The following is a 15,062-nucleotide window of genomic DNA, read 5'->3' as shown; positions in this document are numbered from 1 at the left end:
TCGTGTATTTAGACTATTTAGTATTTGACGTATTTGTTATGTATACGTATAACGTAACGTATAACTTACTTATACAGTATAAGTATAAAACAATTAAAACATTTATTTGTCAGAAACAATAAAAATTTTGAGTACTTTCTTTGACACGAAATTTTAAGTCTTCTTTTTGAAATAGAAAAATTATATATATAAATATCCACATTTGGATATATATCCAATATCCGATATATATCGATATATATCGGATATTTTGATATATATCGGATATTTTGATATATATCCAATATCCGATATATATGGATATATATCGGATATTTTGATATTTATATAAATATCATGATATTTTCGAACCCTGGTTACCATGACTTAGCGAATTAATGCACCTTACTGTATTTTAAAAAATGGAATGGCAATTTATGCTGAAATTAATCATAATATACACACTAATTTATATAATTTGTAGCACCGCGCCGTATTCAGCGAGCGCGCCCATTCGCCGATCGCCGCTCGCACTCTGCCGCGCTCGCGCTTCCACCATCTTTGATGCGCCTCGCGTTCCGCCCGCGAATCCGGCATTACTGTATATACGCGATACCTGTAGATATAATACTGATTACCGCAAAATAAATCTTTGTAAATATCTCATCAAACCCCGCGAAACGAATCTAATCTCAGCGCCTGTAAATATCTCATCAAGCACCGCGAATAAATTTCTGTTAATAGCAACGCATACTAGACCGAGAGCCAGCGACAAAAAACATGTGTGATCGGCAACACGACGAAACTTTTTGGGATAAGAGCCGGTGTCATGTGGAACACGAAAACGCAAGTATGGCGGCTTGGCGGTGTCGCCTTTGCTCAGCGTAATTTTTTGAATGTATTAAAAAAAACTGCGTTTTTGGGTAATGGGCATCAATCTGATTCTTGTTTTATATTGTTTATTTAGGAGCAAAAGTACGCGGGCCGTATATGCACCATACCGATGCCGCGTCGCAAACAGTCCGCCATACTGATGAGAACGTGTCGTTTTTTTCATGCGATGTTGAATTTCGTACACCATGCTAATTTTTTGTGGAGAGCTAGATTTTAATTGTTTATCAACGAATATGAACATGCCATACCGTTTCGGCGTCTCATGAGTACTCGCCATACTGACGCAAAGACGTCATTTTTTTCACTAGTGCATTTAGTATAGCGGTTTATTTTTATAAAGATTAGGCACCAGTATGGCGGTTTCTTTTTATGAAGATTATGCTAAAACGTGACAAGTGGTGCACCGCCATACTGATAGTGGGTATCTAAAGTGGCGCCATACTGGACAAAATTTTTTTTTACTATAATAGTTTCATAATAACATTGGTAAGTGTTGTAAAATCATCCGATAATCTGTTATATTTATGAAAAGGTGAAGTAAGTATATTTGCAATTTTGTAAGACTAATCAAGAAATGTTTTATTAAAAAAAATAAAATACAGTATTCAGCATAATACAAAAGTTTTTTAAATTACTCATCATCCTCATTAGATGTTTCGCCTTCATCACTTCCTGCATCTGACTCTACGTTGTAGTAGTCAAATTTATTCAAATCAGTGGCTTCAAATTCATCCAAATTCATGGCTTCGTCGATATTACTGTGGGTCGATTTACAAATAAAAGTGTTTTTATTTTTCCGCTACGTGTTCTACGAGCGGAGATATTGCGACGCAAAGTCTAAATGTGAAAATTTTATATTAAGATACGTCGTTAAGAGATACGTCGACGTCTTTCCTGTCATTTGATTGGTGCTGGAGTCGCGTCTCTTTCACTTTTTCGACAATGGCGGTGTTAGCATCGCCAGTTTCGATATGTATACATATGTATACGTGTGTGTACTGCGCGCAGTGCAGAGTGTGCAGACAGTGCGTTCAGCGCGCTGTCACAGTCAGTTAACCTATAGATGCGTGTTGGAGTCAATAAAAATTCGATCGAGTTTTTCCAACGGTTTTTTTTTTAATTGTATAAAATGTAGATACTGCCATCGTGTAAGAGTTAATGTGACCTTTCCAAATGATAAGAAATAGTATATTGTGTACAAAGGGGCGAAAGTAGCGTTTTTCAGACAAGTATGAAGTTTGCCGCCCGACATTTTGAACGCGTTCTATAGCAGGTTCTCCCCTTAACTAATTTTAAAAACTAAAAAATAATTTTTACAAAAAAATCTATTATAATTGAATGCATTTAATAGACATTTTAATGTATATAACGGGTGTCTCATGGGATTGTGTTGGAACCAATCAGCTGTCATTTGCGAATGCATGTAGTTATTAACATGGCTAGAGCTGCGTTGAAAAAAGGAAAGTCTGCAATTTTGAATGGGTATAAATTGAATTGAACAGAACGTTTGCATATCAGTGTATTTATTCATGAAAAATATGCCAATATTTAAGTAAAATTGAGCAAACTAGTAATAAATATTTTTGAAGTGCGCACCATTTAAATCGGTACAAAATTTAATTCTTTTACGTTGTTTTCGATATTTTAAACACTTGAGCACTTTTCCGAATGGATGCATTGGGATTTTGTTTGAAATAATTTTTAATTTTGTCAATATTTTTTTCTACGGCAATAGATGCAGACGGGTTGGCAGTTTATGTCTACGGTTTTTAATTGTTTCATATTGTATGAAATAATCAATAATTTGTCAAAAACAACACAAAAATTGATTTTAATGGAGATTTATTGCCGAAAAATAAAGTAATGTAACGCATCAATTTAAATAAATGATAAATTTTAACCTTTTAAGTGTCGTTTCGCTCGTAACTTTTATGCGTTCCGTACTTAGAACGAAACCCCTTAAAAACACTGCTATATATTTTCCTTCTAGAAAAGAAGCACTCGATGAGGTAAACCTTTTCTTCCGTAGTTAAATTATTTATTTTGACGTGCTCGAACTTGCTTCTACCACAGCCAAAATAAAATTGCGAACTTTCAAATAGTCGATCGTTAACTGTAAAACTCTATCTGAAGTCATGGAAGAGCGTACCAACTCTACAGTTTCAACACAATCCCATGGGACACCCCGTATATTTTATGTCGGCATTGCAAATGTACTTTTTTTCAATACAGCATTATTATTTTATAAACAAATTTTATCAACATAAATATAATTGGTAATTGTTTAGATGGGAGAGACCACCTTGGATGACCTTGATATTTTAGTATGTTGTCAAGGTCACCCTCCTGAGTGACCTTCAGAAGGTTTTAGCCCGCAAATAATAGATTCTCCCCCTTAAACCATAGATATAATGAAATTCCAGCAATTTTTTAATATGGCAGATTAGTGCAATGGATTTAAAATCCTACCATAAAGAATATCCCTGACATCTTGGCAACATTAAAAGTGCTACTTGTAATATATCTAAAATTACATTTATTAAGATATATCAAAAAAAATTTTATTTAATTTTGATTTTACTCTATGTTAAGTTATTAATAGTAATAACAATTTGTGTATCGCCGCGAACAACAGTTTGGTATACTTATACTTCGTACATGTTACACTTACTCAACGTTTGAATCGTGGACAGATATTTGTTCATGAGAGCAGCTGGTTGATGGAGTGGCTGCATTCTTTGTTATGTTTGCCGAAGAACACGCTTCTGCTTCAACCGATTCTGATGCTATTGCCGCATTATTCTCAGCATCTCCTAACAGATTCAGAAGCTTGTGCCTCTGCAAGTTCACGTTCGGATACGCTCAAAAGCTTGCAATTCTTCAAAACGTTCTTTGTGTTTCTTTTCAATGGCGTTAAAAGAACGATAACACGTCACGTGATAGCCAACGCGATCGTCAATTTCAACTGGCAGATTTTTATCTTTGTCTTTCAAATTACACTTTTTACGTATCATCAAAGACAGTTTGCATTTTTGAAACATTTCTTGCTTAAACGAAGTAATGCTGCCATTGCTAGATTTACAAATGAAACACACTTTTTCTTCGTCTGTGCTACTGTTTTCGTCCATGATTAACGTCCATGAGTAACTTTCACTGAAAAGCCAGAAGAACAACTGTTAGATTCGTAAGCCGACCGGTGCCGGGTGACGCTGTTTTGTTTACTCCCATCCTTTTAGTCCGTAACAAATAACAAACGCGCCAAATAAGCAGCCGAAATTATACCACGTAACACATAAATTGTGTTATAAACGGACATTGTGACAACATTTCGATTTAAAATTCTGCAGTTACGTTTTTTACATATACACTCTCACGACCCTTTTGCACTCCCGAACCGCTCCGGGACGTGGGCCGGATCAAAAGGATTTAGGAGAGCGGGATGGTTGGCCTCTCCAGTGATTTCCTTGCACCTCCGATACTCCACGAAATGTTCCGAATGTTGGGCGCCAGACGCGTAACTTCGCGTCCACGAAATCGCGAAAATCTAAACGAGACGCAAAACGAAGTGGGGAGGTGCGTGGAATCGGCTAGCTTGACCTAATTACGGGCGGGGTTAATGAAGGGCGGCGCGATATTCGGCGGGGTGACACGTTAATTTCATACTCAGTCAAATAACAAAGAAAATAACATTTATTGAGTACTGGTTGTCGAGAATATAACAACTTTTATCCATCCGGCTTCGATCAAACACAAGATACATTCAATAAATAAATCAAGAATAGCCGGTGGCGGGGTGTCTGGATTCATCTGACAGAAATAATATTAAAGCGGACGCGAGACACCCACGGGGTATTAATTAAGTCTCTAATAAACACGCTGAAGGCGCTATTCTCAAACAATTAATAATTCGAGTCGAAAGTTATAATACGCAAGAATACTACACTTAATATCACTAATAAGAGCGAGGTTCAACGCTTGGATTGCGTGAAGACCACGTCCGGAACCGTACGAAAACCCTGTCGCCATGATATCTTAACCTGACGCGAGTGATTCTGCTCGGGCACAACGGGGAAGTGCCGAATCATTTAACCAGGCAAAGAATACGATAACTAAGGCTAAATACTGGATTAATGCGGTTCTCCGATAATGCGGAATACCGGTCAACGCGAAATAATAGAGTCGCGATAGCGCTAATAACTACGGAACGCCATGAAGAACTACGCAAGTAACATCTAAACGCACGAAGCGTGTGAACGCCGGTAATTTCTTAACGCGAGTACAAGTCTAACATAAGTAATCAATCGGCGGGAACGACATTTGGCCGCAATTAAAAATGCCATCGACATCCCAACGCAAAATTCGAGGTGATCGCGAGCAGGGACGCCATAGGACGTAACGCAAGTAAGACCGGACGCAAAGTTCTCAACGCAAGAGCAACCTTTACGCGATCGACCCGTAATAACGAGATCCGAACACACATCGACACGCTAACGCCGACGCTCGAACACAAGAATTTCCCGACGCGAAGAAACGGTAACTTAATTTACGACGTACCGGCCCGTATGCGGCCGGACACCAAGATCGCGAGAACAACGCAATATGCTCGCAATATCGAACTCATTATCGCCTATCGCGACCTCCAGGGATTCGCCATAACGCTTGTATGGTCGTGGCCAAAAAGGTTGTCCGACTTTTTTTTATAAGTTTTGGAACACACTCTGTCATGTGAGAGTTGATGGTCCCTGCTCACGGCCATAACCTAAAGTTTCGAAGTGACACATTATCGGAGCAGACGGACAGTCTATACAAGGTGTCAGAAAAGTTTAGAATACCAGAAAGAGTAAGCACGTGTATTTGACGTAAGGAACAAAGCCCGTCATAAAGAGGAAAAAGGAGAAGAGGAATATGAGCAGAAAATGGTAAGTAAAATGACCAGTGACCAATATTAGAAAAGAAATGTAAGATATATGTTAATAATATACCCATAAGAAAGTATAAATAGATGTTTTAAAAAAATTTATTGGAGTAAAATTTGTTTAAACTAATAAATAGAATATGACGAAATCACATTAGATTTCAATGTAAATTAATAAAAGTCTTGTTAGCATTAATTAAATTAAATTGAATGTAATGTAATCCTGTCATGTTCTATCTGTTATGTCAAACAGTATATTTTATTACAATTGGAAAAATAATATGCATGAATATTACAGAGAAAACAGTGGTTTGAGACGTGGAAGAAAACTCTTAGTCAACGATGGACGCAGGTATGATGATAATAATTAATGTTTAAAACAACATTTTTACACAACACTAATAAATAATTTGTCAGCATAATTAAGAATTGAGAGATTAAATTAAATTAAAATAACTTTAATTAAATTGTCATATGTCTGCTTGCTGGTAAAAGGAGAGACAGCGTTGAACAGAGGTGAAAGAAGTATACTTAATGGGATCTGTGAGAAAGTTGGAGCTTGCCGTGAAGAAATGTAAGAATCTTCATAAAACTGAAAATCTGCACTTGGAGATGAGAGAAAAAATGAGGGATTCGAAGAACTTGCCGAAGGAGAAGGAAATACGTAATATTAAACAATTAAGAGGTATGAAAAATCAACAAATTCAACAACAAGGTAAGCTGCTGAACTGATAAAATTTCTCTTACATTGAGAAATTGTAGTGTATTATATTGCAAAATCGTTAACAAACTAAATCAATTTCTGTTTTAAACCTTTAGGAAAATGAAAAAACTACGCTCAACAGGTGAAGACATCACATAAATATGACAAAATAACAAAGCCAGCCTGCGTTCACAAATTGTGGAAGAATATATACGATTAAGAGAACGATAAGTATAGGCATATATCCACGCGGTAAAAATTTTTTATATAAAAACAAAAACATATATAAATATATATAATTATATATATATATATATATATATATATATATTGTTATAAAAACAAAAACATATATAAATATATATAATTATATATATATATATATATATATATATATATATATATATATATATATTGTTTTTATATAAAAAATTTTTACCGCGTGGATATATGCCTATACTTAGCGTCCTCTTAATCGTATATATTTTTCCACAATTTGTGAACGCAGGCTGGCTTTGTTATTTTGTCATATTTATGTGATGTCTTCACCTGTTGGGCGTAGTTTTTTCATTTTCCTAAAGGTTTAAAACAGAAATTGATTTAGTTTGTTAACGATTTTGCAATATAATACACTACAATTTCTCAATGTAAAAGAAATTTTATCAGTTCAGCAGCTTACCTTGTTGTTGAATTTGTTGATTTTTCATACCTCTTAATTGTTTAATATTGCGTATTTCCTTCTCCTTCGGCAAGTTCTTCGAATCCCTCATTTTTTCTCTCATCTCCAAGTGCAGATTTTCAGTTTTATGAAGATTCTTACATTTCTTCACAGCAAGCTCCAACTTTCTCACAGATCCCATTAAGTATACTTCTTTCACCTCTGTTCAACGCTGCCTCTCCTTTTACCTGCAAGCAGACATATGACAATTTAATTAAAGTTATTTTAATTTAATTTAATCTCTCAATTCTTAATTATGCTGACAAATTATTTATTAGTTTTGTGTAAAAATGTTGTTTTAAACATTAATTATTATCATACCTGCGTCCATCGTTGACTAAAAGTTTTCTTCCACGTCTCGAACCACTGTTTTCTCTGTAATATTCATGCATATTATTTTTCCAATTGTAATAAAATATACTGTTTGACATAACAGATAGAACATGACAGGATTACATTACATTCAATTTAATTTAATTAATGCTAACAAGACTTTTATTAATTTACATTGAAATCTAATGTGATTTCGTCATATTCTATTTATTAGTTTAAACAAATTTTACTCCAATAAATTTTTTTAAAACATTTATTTATACTTTCTTATGGGTATATTATTAACATATATCTTACATTTCTTTTCTAATATTGGTCACTGGTCATTTTACTTACCATTCTCTGCTCATATTCCTCTTCTCCTTTTTCCTCTTTATGACGGGCTTTATTCCTTACGTCAAATACACGTGCTTACTCTTTCTGGTATTCTAAACTTTTCTGACACCTTGTATAGACTGTCCGTCTGCTCCGATAATGTGTCACTTTGAAACTTTAGGTTATGGCCGTGAGCAGGGACCATCAACTCTCACATGACAGAGTGCGTTCCAAAACTTATAAAAAAAAGTCGGACAACCTTTTTGGCCACGACCATACCACGGTTCCGCGGCCACGATACCATCCCGAGGCCCTTCGCTCTCGTTATCGATCGCGAAATTATACTCGATTTTAACATGCGTTATCCCGAGCGAGAGCGTGCACCGGAGGGCGGTGTCGTGGCTTTACATCTCGCGATTTACGGGCAACCTCACCGGTGATTCGCCTCCTCCTGGGCTCCTTGCCGTCACCTTCCACCAACGATCCTCGATCCGCCAGATAAAGATCGAAATGCCCGACTCGGAGTGGCTATCGCGTATCTTAGCAAAACGTATTATCTCGCCGACGGACGACCAGAGAGTGAAACGCTAAACCCGCTCGATTGCGGGATCGATACGGTACCCCTTCCTGAGAGGCGCGCGAGCCAATCGGGCGCGAGCTTGCAAGCCCGCGGTGTCCCGGCGCAATGCTGTCGATACGAGGTCCTTCGGGGGCGGGCAACGGTCCCTCGGCGGCGTACGACTCCTCAAATTTTGTCTTTAGCGGCGGACGAAACTTCGCTCGTGCCGGTGTGCCTCCGGTTTGACCCTGGGGCGGTGGCCAGCCACCCCGTGGGTCGGTGTTTTATGGAGATCATTTGCTGAAGCCGGGTGTTTACCCAAGCGCTTGGGGCCCCGCTATCGGCGGCCTCGTCCGTCGCTGCCGCACTTGCCGCCCGCCTGCCGCGTTGCTCTCGCCAGCCTGCGATCTCTGCTGCTTCCGTGTTTGCCACCCCTCCTTGATTATCTTCGCCAAGTACTCCCTCGAAGGTTTGCCGTGGTGTGGGTGAGGTGCCGCGCGTATTACATTGCATAAAAACAAAAGAAGGTAATCAGAATGCGGAAACGCGATTAAATACGACCCCTGGAGATCTCGTCGTTGCCTCCCTGGTCCGTCCCTGGGCGCGAAATTCCGCGCCTTGTGACGGCGGCGGGGCGCCGCGACGGTGCGGCGAGCCGCAACGTCACAACACATTTACAAAAAACGGTGCTTATTATACACCTCACTTGTAAAAATTTTACCACTTTGCACTTTAATTTATTATAATTAATGCATTTAAGAATCAGATTGGTGCCCATTATCCAAAAGCACAGTTTTTTAAACACATTCAATAAAATACGCGCAAAGGCGACACCTCCAGGCCGCCATACTTGCGTTTTCGTGTTCCACATGACACCGGCTATCGTCCCAAAAAGTTTCGTCGTGTTGCCGATTACACATGTTTTTTGTCGCTGGCTCCCGGTCTATACAAATGTATCATCGATCATCGTGAAATAAATCATTGTGAATATAACTTGAAAAACCGAGCCTTGTGTCTTTCTTCGCGCCTACTCCCAACCCTGACCAGCCGCGAGCAAATTCGCGCGTCGGAAGTTAGGTTGTTTTAATTTATTAAATTTCTTTATTTGTTTTTTTTTTTAACTTAGGCATATAGCAGAATTTGTTACAATTTTTTTCTATTGCTATTTTTTATTATATTATAGATATTATAGATATATATGTAATGTAAATTACAATATTGTTTTTAATACGTACATGTTAAATTTTGTGAATTATTATGATTACTCAAAATTGTCATAACAAAACATTGTTTTATATTGCAAATATGTATTAACCTATTATTCTTAATAAATGTTTTTGTTTAGATATTATCTAATGAAGATCTATGGAAAATGTTACAAATGGAAAACTACAAATGGAAAACGGAATATAGCAAAATATTTTTCAACTACAATTTGTCAAAATATTATCAACATGAAGAAATATTATGGAAGTTACATGATAAATCTGTTGAAGCAATAGGTAAAATAAAATAATAAAAATAATAGGTTGCAGTTAATAAAAAATAAACACTTATATTTTTCTTTATTTAAATAATTTTTAAAATACCACAAATAAAAATATTTGATTAGTGACTTTATATTCTAATCAATGTATATAAACAAAGGAATTACGATTCAAGTAGTACGTATCTTCACATTCCTATTCAAAAGTCTTTTTTTAATCTAACGAGATACATATTACAACTGTTCGGAACCGATTTGATTCTCTTTGAAATACGTTGCAAAATACAAAAATATCTAAGAGACACCGTATATTCTAAGCAATTATTGTCAAAATAATAAAATATATAAAAAAAATTAATTGCGAGAGTGAGAGGCCAAATTCAAACAATTAAAGGATATTATAATTTATAAAAATATTTGATAATTTATTATCTAAAGATCAATAACACATGTGGACGTTTCGACCTTACTTGGTCTTCTTTAGCATAAATTAAGAATAAATAATAATAATAAATTTAACAATTATGCGAATTCTAAAAGTAATATATGTATTATAGAATAGAAAGAAGTATAGTATATAGATCCCGGGAAAAAATATCTTTTATAATGTCTTATATGTTTACATAAGAAGCGATCTTATATGCATATGAATTTTGGCGCCTGATAAGATATTATATAGTCATATATGATTATATAAGATTATATAAGGACATGTAAAAAATATCTCTTATAATGTCTTATATGCTCGTATAAGAAGCAATTTTATATGCTCATATGTGAATTTTGGCCTAAAAAGAGCTTATATATGATTATATAAGATTATATCTAAAAATATACATATTTAAATAAATTTCAGAAAATGGTTATTTTTAAATGTTATTTTTTAAGTATGTCTTTATTATAAGAGTGGACTCCACGATACAATTGATACAAAAATTGTGCCACTCCATAGCGCGAGACAGTGTCGTGTTTCTTAATACTGTTTTTATAACACTGTTTGTCAATCAAGAGACACGGTAGTGTCTCGCGCCAAGTACACGCGTAGCGAGACCGCACCGTTACTCTTTTACGCGAACGAACGAGTTGCGAATACCCGAGATTTTGAGATCTCAATAACGAGTGAACGGATCAAGTTCTAAGTAGGCTTGATCGATAGCTTGGGGTCGATTTATATGATAAAAGTGTTTTTAGTTTTTTTTCTACGTGCCGTACGAGCGGAGATATTACACATGTTAAATTTTACAATTAAGATACGTTGTTATCGTCGTCATCGCCGTACAGTTGCTTTTGCATCAATAGATGGCAGTAGCTAAAGAATATATACTTCTACCCTCAGGTACAATCGCGGGGGCCGGGGGGGGGGGAAGCGTCCTCGCGGAGGGAACGCCATAAGAGATGGGCGAGGGGAGTCCGGGAGAAGCAGCTGGTGGGGGGGACGAAAAGTGGGGGAAATTCACTTCTGTACTCGGGTACTCTGGAGGGGTCGGGGGAAGGGGGGTACCGCGTTACCGACGGTGCGCGAGGAGGAGCGTCGTCGATCGCGGCGAGGCGCGTACTGTCGCGTCGCCCGCTTTTCTCTGTCCTAACGGGCCGGACGTGGTTTTCCGACCCCCCCGTTTCCCAAACGGCGAAAATCGCGATTCCTTCTCCCGAAAAGGGGAGCGTCGATCGCGCTCAAAAATCAAACGTATTTTCTTTTTTCGAAAGAGGAGCGAACGTGTATGAACGTGTTCAAGGTCGTTCTATTTTTAAACGTATTGCGTGGTGGGGGAGGTTGAGCGTGTGAAAACACGTTCAAACGTGTTCAAGGTCGTTCTTTTCACGGGATCTCGATTATTTTTCTTTGTTCTTCATCGTTTCGGTTCGAAGGTTGTTTCAATCCGTCTCTTTACGCATCGCGGATGACGCAATCGCGGTGATCGTGTGGTAAGCGGAGTCGAGGATCCCGGGAAGTGCGGGATCGCATCGAGATATATTAGGTACAGATCTGGAAGGAGGGGAAAAGAAAGAGAGAGAACACGCAGATGAGACTTCCGCGCGAGCGGTACTTATTTATTGCGACAAAATAAAAAATACATATGTCGATGTGTGTTTACATTTTTTTGTGTGTATTTATATATTTGTAAATATGCGTCGTGACATTAGGATTTGAAACAGAGCGCAGCGATCTCACAGTCGACGATGTTGCTGGGATCGAAAAATTCACTCTTCCGTATCGCATGCTTAACCGAAGTTCCCGTCTTACACGCGTTGTGGGCTATCTCCCGATAGCGCGAATATTTCGCGTCCACCTCCTCGGTTGCAGCGCCCAGCGCTGAGACGACACAATCGACGCAAAATTGTAAATCGTACAGCGAGTGCACGGTGGTGAGCGACATCGCCAGACGAGCCGCGTTGGATAGCTCCATACGCAAGATCGATAGGTTGTTTATCGATCCGAATCGCAGCGTCAGGTTTCCGATCGATATCGGCGAGGGGGAGCGGGTTCCGGGCTCAACGAGGTTGGATCGCAGACTCTCCAATACGTCGCGTTTGCGCTCGATATCCACGTACGAAGGCGATGGTACACCGTACCACAGCGACTTAATCGTGACACCAATGGTTAAGTATTTGTAGCCAGTCGTCGTCAGCGGATAACGCGTCGTCAGGAGCCACGACGATGATTTCGCGAATAACGTCGTTGGGGGGTGAGAGCTGGGAACGCGACGTCCGACGATGATAATTATGATCATGATGACGATCGTCCGTCGATTCTATCCTTCGTCTCTTGCCGTTTTCGTTCACCTCCGAATCCGTCTCGGGCGCGCGAGGAGAAAGATCTCTCGGCGCGGGTCGATCGGTCAGCGTCAAGAACATTTCGCACTACGCTATGTCGTTTGTTTCCAATTTTTTTCCCGACGCGTCGTATTCGGCTGACAATGCGATACTGATGCTTTGGGTGCGGCACATCGTGGTATAAGTACGAAAGTTCTCACTTATATCGCGCGACGTGTGGTGTGGTGTGGTGTGGAGATTAGCGCAGCACTCCCTACTTCCTTTGGTTGGAAAGCCGAACACCACCGTCGTCGTCGCCGTTCGAATCGCTCGCCGGTGACATTAAATCGCCGACGCGTACGATTCGATCGAGAAGATCGCGCAACTTTTGCAACAGTTCGGTTTTAGGGCAGACGATATTCAGCATCCGTAGATCGAATTTACCAGCCGCCGTGACGGTTCTCGTAAATTCGTTAAATCTGTAGAACTGCATCCGAGTGGTGAAGTACAGATTGCCGTCGATGTATCGGAAGATCGACGTCACACCGGTCGGTATTCCGGGAAACGTCGCCTCGAGAGGCGTAAATCTGGCAATTCTGCCATTCGCATCACATTCGTCTATCTCGGCCACCGAGTTACCGTTGAACACAACGAAGGAACGTCCTCTGTGGGTGTTCACCGCTCCGTTGATCTTCGTCTTTGCGGGAAATCCGAGTTCCTGCAAGGTTTTTGGCCAATTTTCCCGCAGAGTAAATTCCGGATATTGAACCTTGTATGCAAAATTATCCGCGAACACCATGATATCACCGGACGGGGCTTGATAGGTGGCGGCTATGCGCGTGTAATTGTCGTGAAGGAAGCTCATGTGATTTGACAGGGCTAAAGGTCCGTTGTACGTTCTACCTTCTAGATCGATCACCCAAACGTAACGCTTGTACGAGATGTATATTTGACTTTCCAAAATCAATATCGCGTTTACGCGATCGAGGGAGCACAGATCCGGCGTTGGCGGTGGCGGTGTACTGGCGCCGGCGTCTGCGGGGGGAAATCTTTTATTATTTTTTCACCGTACAAACGTCGAATGTCGATGATATCGTATTGGTCGAATGTAACCGGATACTGCTTGTCGGGCGTGTACGCGAACATCACCGAAGACCTGCGCCTATTGTGCAGTAATCCGAGAGAGTGACCGATCTCGTGCGTCAGCGTGTAATGAAGGAAGACCTTATCCGAGGGATTTTTACTAACGTAAATGTGCCACGGCTCGTCTCCGTCGACGTGCACCTCGAAGATGAAACCCGCTTCGTCAGTCGGGAGAGACGCGTGGGCGAGCGCGCCACCGGGACCGTCGAATTTGGCCGAGCAATTTGGGCCGTTTACCTCGATATTCATGTTAGCGTGACTTAGGCGTCGCCAAGATATTATAATGTCGGAATTTATTGTGGAGCGTTCGAACGTTAATGCCAAATGCCGCGACCACACGTCGAACGCGGCCTGCGCCGTGTTCAATTCGTTCTCGGTGGTTACGTAAAAATCCCACGTCAGGTGCGTTCTCGGCCACTTGGATAGACTCGCTCTCGTTCCGTGCTTCAGAATATCTCGGAAACCGCATCGCGGTTTACCCATCAATTCCAACGTTTTGCTGTTGAGCGATCCATTGCCGGGCAAATCGTAGTATTTCTGAAATTCCTCGATGGCTCTGCGAAGAACGTCGTTTCGTCTCTGAGCCGGAACCGTGTCCACATCTTTGGTCAGATATCCGTATTTCTGCAGGTAATCGAACGTGAGCGCGTAATTTTCGTCCGTGGGATTGACGCACCTCACGGTGATAAAACACGCGGTTAACGCAATTACGCGCGCGAGCCACATCGTCGAGAGTACGGGAGCGAGAGAGACGGTGGAACTGCGATGACGGTGCGTTGCGGTTTGAGCGCGATCGCGATGAGCGGACCGGATGTACGATGTTTTCGCGAGAATACTCGTTATCGATAGATCGGGATAGGTGGCGGTGGGGTCTCGGGTGGGAAAAATTGCGTCGACGATTTCGGTGGATGAGTCGGTTTGATAAAAAAATTCATTTTTTCTTGGATGCATTTTTTCTTCGATGCAAAATGCTATTTTTATTATATTTTTTACCGCAATATCCTTCTTTTGTTGATGCACTTTCTGGGCGCGGATAGGTGCGGCGGCGGGGTTTCGGGTGGGAAAAAATGCATCGATTCCGGCGGATGAGTCGGTTTGATAAAAAAAATGCACTTTTTTTCTATGCAAAATGCTATCTTTATTATATTTTTTACCGCAATATCCTTCTTTTGTTGATGCACTTTCTGGGCGCGGATATTGCATTTTTTCGATATATAAAGAACTCGAGACTAGACTTGGGTGTAGTCTATCCACATCAGTGTT

General features: G+C 39.9%; 1 protein-coding gene, 1 long non-coding RNA gene and 1 pseudogene across 2 annotated transcripts in view; 1 reads left to right on the top strand and 2 right to left on the bottom strand.

Annotated features, from left to right (window-relative positions):
* Positions 1 to 10,696, top strand: part of LOC143902058 (uncharacterized) — a 31,314-nt gene extending 20,618 nt beyond the window's left edge. Inside the window, exon 3 of the mRNA XM_077414746.1 lies at positions 9,762 to 10,696. Within this exon, the coding sequence (XP_077270872.1) occupies positions 9,762 to 9,932 (171 nt within the window). The 3' untranslated portion in view covers positions 9,933 to 10,696. The remainder of the gene's footprint in view (positions 1 to 9,761) is intronic.
* On the bottom strand, positions 6,959 to 8,071 carry LOC143902158 (uncharacterized). Its single transcript, XR_013258275.1, has 4 exons — positions 7,879 to 8,071; positions 7,531 to 7,584; positions 7,171 to 7,397; positions 6,959 to 7,066 (listed from the first exon to the last, which is right to left on the bottom strand). It is a non-coding gene; the product is annotated as an uncharacterized LOC143902158 (long non-coding RNA).
* A 2,234-nt stretch (positions 10,697 to 12,930) lies between the features above and the next one.
* On the bottom strand, positions 12,931 to 14,987 carry LOC143902092 (matrix metalloproteinase-18-like; annotated as a pseudogene).
* Between the last annotated feature and the right edge of the window lie 75 nt (positions 14,988 to 15,062).

This window comes from Temnothorax americanus, unplaced genomic scaffold, assembly GCF_048541705.1.
Source record: "Temnothorax americanus isolate GAGA-0224 unplaced genomic scaffold, ASM4854170v1 Scaffold38, whole genome shotgun sequence".
NCBI classification, from domain to species: domain Eukaryota; kingdom Metazoa; phylum Arthropoda; class Insecta; order Hymenoptera; family Formicidae; genus Temnothorax; species Temnothorax americanus.
The sequence above is the reverse complement of the archived record's forward strand: the minus strand, read 5'-3'. Positions and strand labels throughout refer to the sequence as shown.